Source organism: Meleagris gallopavo, chromosome Z (genome assembly GCF_000146605.3).
Source record: "Meleagris gallopavo isolate NT-WF06-2002-E0010 breed Aviagen turkey brand Nicholas breeding stock chromosome Z, Turkey_5.1, whole genome shotgun sequence".
In the NCBI taxonomy this organism is placed as follows: Eukaryota; Metazoa; Chordata; class Aves; order Galliformes; family Phasianidae; genus Meleagris; species Meleagris gallopavo.
The window spans coordinates 48,062,958-48,066,393 of record NC_015041.2 but is presented as its reverse complement, the minus strand read 5'-3'; the positions used below and the strand labels follow the sequence as shown (position 1 = coordinate 48,066,393).

General features: G+C 54.8%; 1 protein-coding gene across 1 annotated transcript; it reads right to left on the bottom strand.

Moving 5' to 3' along the window:
* Positions 1-18: 18 nt before the first annotated feature.
* On the bottom strand, positions 19-3,395 carry LOC104915211 (maestro heat-like repeat-containing protein family member 7). Its single transcript, XM_010725968.3, has 7 exons — positions 3,254-3,395; positions 2,681-2,857; positions 1,937-2,092; positions 1,680-1,781; positions 1,459-1,561; positions 1,171-1,230; positions 19-890 (listed from the first exon to the last, which is right to left on the bottom strand). The coding sequence occupies exons 1-7, from the start codon at positions 3,392-3,394 to the stop codon at positions 742-744; spliced, it is 888 nt and encodes a 295-aa protein (XP_010724270.2). The 5' UTR covers position 3,395; the 3' UTR covers positions 19-741.
* Between the last annotated feature and the right edge of the window lie 41 nt (positions 3,396-3,436).

The window sequence follows — 3,436 nt, the reverse complement described above, 5'->3', positions numbered from 1 at the left end:
GAACTGCATGCTGTTGCTGATTGTCCAGTTCTCCAAAGGATCTGTATCCCTACCCGAGGCCTCTTGTGCCCCTGGAGAGAATCAACAGCATTTCCCAGCTGAGTACTGTCAGCTTACGTGCTGACTCCTGCAGCCCACCGCTACAGAAACTTTGCACATAAGCTCAACACAGGAGGACACCAAGGGAGCCGCCTTGCAATCTGAGTTTTAATTAGAATCCTCTTTGTAAGGACGGATGCAACATACAGAATCAAACTCCATAAGGCATGGAAGGTTATAAAGTTGGTATGTTTATTATGGTGGTGGGTGCGAGGGTGATGACTCCTAACTCGCACAACAAAACACTTGTTGGTTGCTTATTTAGCATACAAAATCATACATATAGATAAGATGACACATCAGGTGGGTTACCAGGTGGGTTAAGCTTGCTCAAACTGTTCCAAGATCTCATCATATCGTTCCAATTAGGTTGGGGAAATCATTACGATACGTTCCGCCTCTGCGTGCACGCGTGCTGCTCTCTGGTGGTCACAGGCAGAGGTCTTCTCCAAGTCTTCCTCACAAAGGCTTTCTGGTGTACTTTTCACCTTTGTCAGTCACCAAGTACAGACCCAGTCCTAACCAGCTCGGTTCCTGTTCTTTGTTTCAGGATGTCCGTGCTCCTGGGTTCCTTCCATTGTTGAAGGGATCTGTCTTGCATGACAGGAATGCGTGTCATAGCAATGTCTCTGCACAAGAATTTTAGATGGCCATGCAGGGCCAGCAGCAAAGTGCTGAGAGCCTGCTCCCTGCTGATGGTGCCTGCTGCCTTCGATGTGTCAGAGTCTGTATTGTCTGGGCTGCCAGGAAACGGACTGACAGATAGACGTCATCTTCCAAAGGCTGAAGGGCTGCAACAGAAGGAAACAGAGCTGAGATGAAACCACTGACTTGCACAGAGCCACCAGCATCCCCTCCTGACCCTACCAGCCTCACTCATTGTCTCTAGGCCCAGAGGAGCATGTGAGACTGAGGGATCAGCTGGAAGCCACTGCTCAGGAGTGCCCCACCTGCTCCAGGAATGCTCCCTTGCCCCTGCAGCATTGCCTTGCGGCAAGGCACAGCTGCACACTGCCCAGGCTCTGCCCCCCGGCCCCCAGCCCCAGCACGCGCAGCACTGCCCTCACTCACCACTGCAGATTTCATCCAGCACTTCCTTACTTTGTTCCCTGGAGTACTGCACAGCCAGCCCTAGGGAAAGAGCTCCCATCAGACCCCCGCTCCCCACGGAGCACAGAGTGCAGCCCAGCCAGCCCAGCTGCTTCCCCTCCCGTGTCGCAGGCAGGGACAGTGCCCGAGGCGGGACCTGAGCAAGGCACCCATCGGGGCTACTGGTATGGGCAGGATGTTCTGGGGTCTGCAAGGCTGCACCTTGCTGCCAGGGCAGGGCCCAAAGAAGGACCCAGCGGTTGGGCTCACCGATGAATTTGACAGCCTCGCATCGCAAGGAGGCCTGAGAATCCTTCAGGTATGGCAGGCTCTGTCTCAGGTATCCTTTCACACTCATCTTGTCCTGGTGCAGCTGCAGAAGAGCAGAAAGGCATGGAGCTTGCAGAGCCTCCCCAGCCACTGGTACAACCCCTCCTGACAGCATCCCCTTTCCCCCAGCAAAAAGGTATGGGCTGTGTGACTGTCCTTACCAAACACATCCTGATCCCCACTGTGTTCTCCTCCTGGGCCCAGTGCTCGAGCTCCTCCCACTTCAGGAATTTTGCACAAGCCACAAGGGCTTCCCCAGATGCCTAAGGAACAACAGATGCAAGGAGGTGGCACCACAGACACACTTCTCAGTATTTGAGTTCTTGCTGAACTCGCTCTCAATTCCCAGACCATCGCTGTCACCGCTGAGGTGTCAGCACACCCTTGCCCGCATGCTGGTCAGGTCTATAATTTATACCTGTGCTACGCTCGTGGTCTTGTCACTCATCTGAAATAGCAGAGGAAGCAGGGCCTTGCACACAACATTCTTCATGTTTCCCTTCTTATACCACAGCACAGCGTCCATCAGATCTTTGAAGAGGTAGATGGAGTTGTCTCGCACTTCACTTGACACCTGAGGGAGGAGAACAGGCGGACCTCAGCAACACACTCTCACTGCCCATGGTGAGCACGAGCGTAGGCGTGGCTGGCATGAAAGGAGATGCTTTGGAGTCAACACTCCGCACAAAGGCGCTGTGCAGCCGTGCAAAGCAGTGCAACAGGTTTCCAACATGGGGTGCCTGTGCCTCAGAGTGCTCCCCCAGCCACTCCACCAGCTCAAAGCAGAGCTCCTCAAGCACCAGGACAAACAGGACATAGGGCTGGCCCTCGGCACTGCCTTCACGGCACTCGCTGCCTACTCAGCCTCCAACTCCCTGCTATGGCACCTGGAGAGAATGCCTGGCGCTGGTAGAAGAGGGTGCACTGGAGGGTTTGAAAATAAACCTTGGCAGAAGATGCTTGGCACAGCGGTCAGGCTGGGCCCCAGCACAGGGACCTCACGCCACCAAGAACAACCGAGCTATGCTGCCAGGGACAAGGCCCATTGGGCTGCAGAGCCCGGAAGACAGTCTCATTCTCGAGAACCGGAGAAGCAAAGAAAGGAGAAGGCCCTCCGGTCGAGCACCCACTCATGGAGCTCAGCCTCCCACAGCAGACTTACATGATTAAAAAGAGGCAGAATCTTCACAGCCAGCTTCAGAGCAATGGAACTGGCATGCCGTTTCCCCAGATGGCGCATTATATTTCTGAAGATCTTCAGCACCTTCAGAGTAATGGAGGTATTGGCAAACCGCAAGGCCTCCATGACGGCTGGAAGCAGGGTCCGTATTTCTCTTGCCTGTACAAAACACACAGTTTCCTTTTCATCAAGAGGACAGCGGCCACCCTGGCCTAAAAGTTCTGATTACAGAGCACCAGCCACACGCTCTGCTTGTTGGCAGCTGCCACAGGAATAACAGCGGCAGACTCTGGTCAGGCACACCACTTATAGTGATGGGAAAGGTAGGAGAAGAAGGGCAGGCGAGCAAGGACGCCATGCCCCCTGCTCAGCCACCCCCTTTTCCAACAGGCCCCATCTGGAAAACTCCTGGAAATCTCCCCAGGCAGCCACCAGGCCCCACCATGGCCATCACCCCAACTCCTGAGCCTCGGGCAAGGCCAAGGCACAATGCTGCCCACCGCCCCAGCGCCAGGCTGCCCACAGGAGGGCTTCATTTGACTAGGTCCTGCTCACCATGTCAGGTTCCTTGGACAGGAGGAGGACAAGGCTTCTGAGCACCAGCCAGAGCAGTGGCGGGCTTTCAATCTTCAGAAGTCTCTGGAGCTGTGCTGGCTTACACAGCTCTTTCAGGATCTCTTCAGTAGGATGCATCATCTGAAACAAAGGCAGCAATGAGAACCAGGCAGAGGCAGCAGG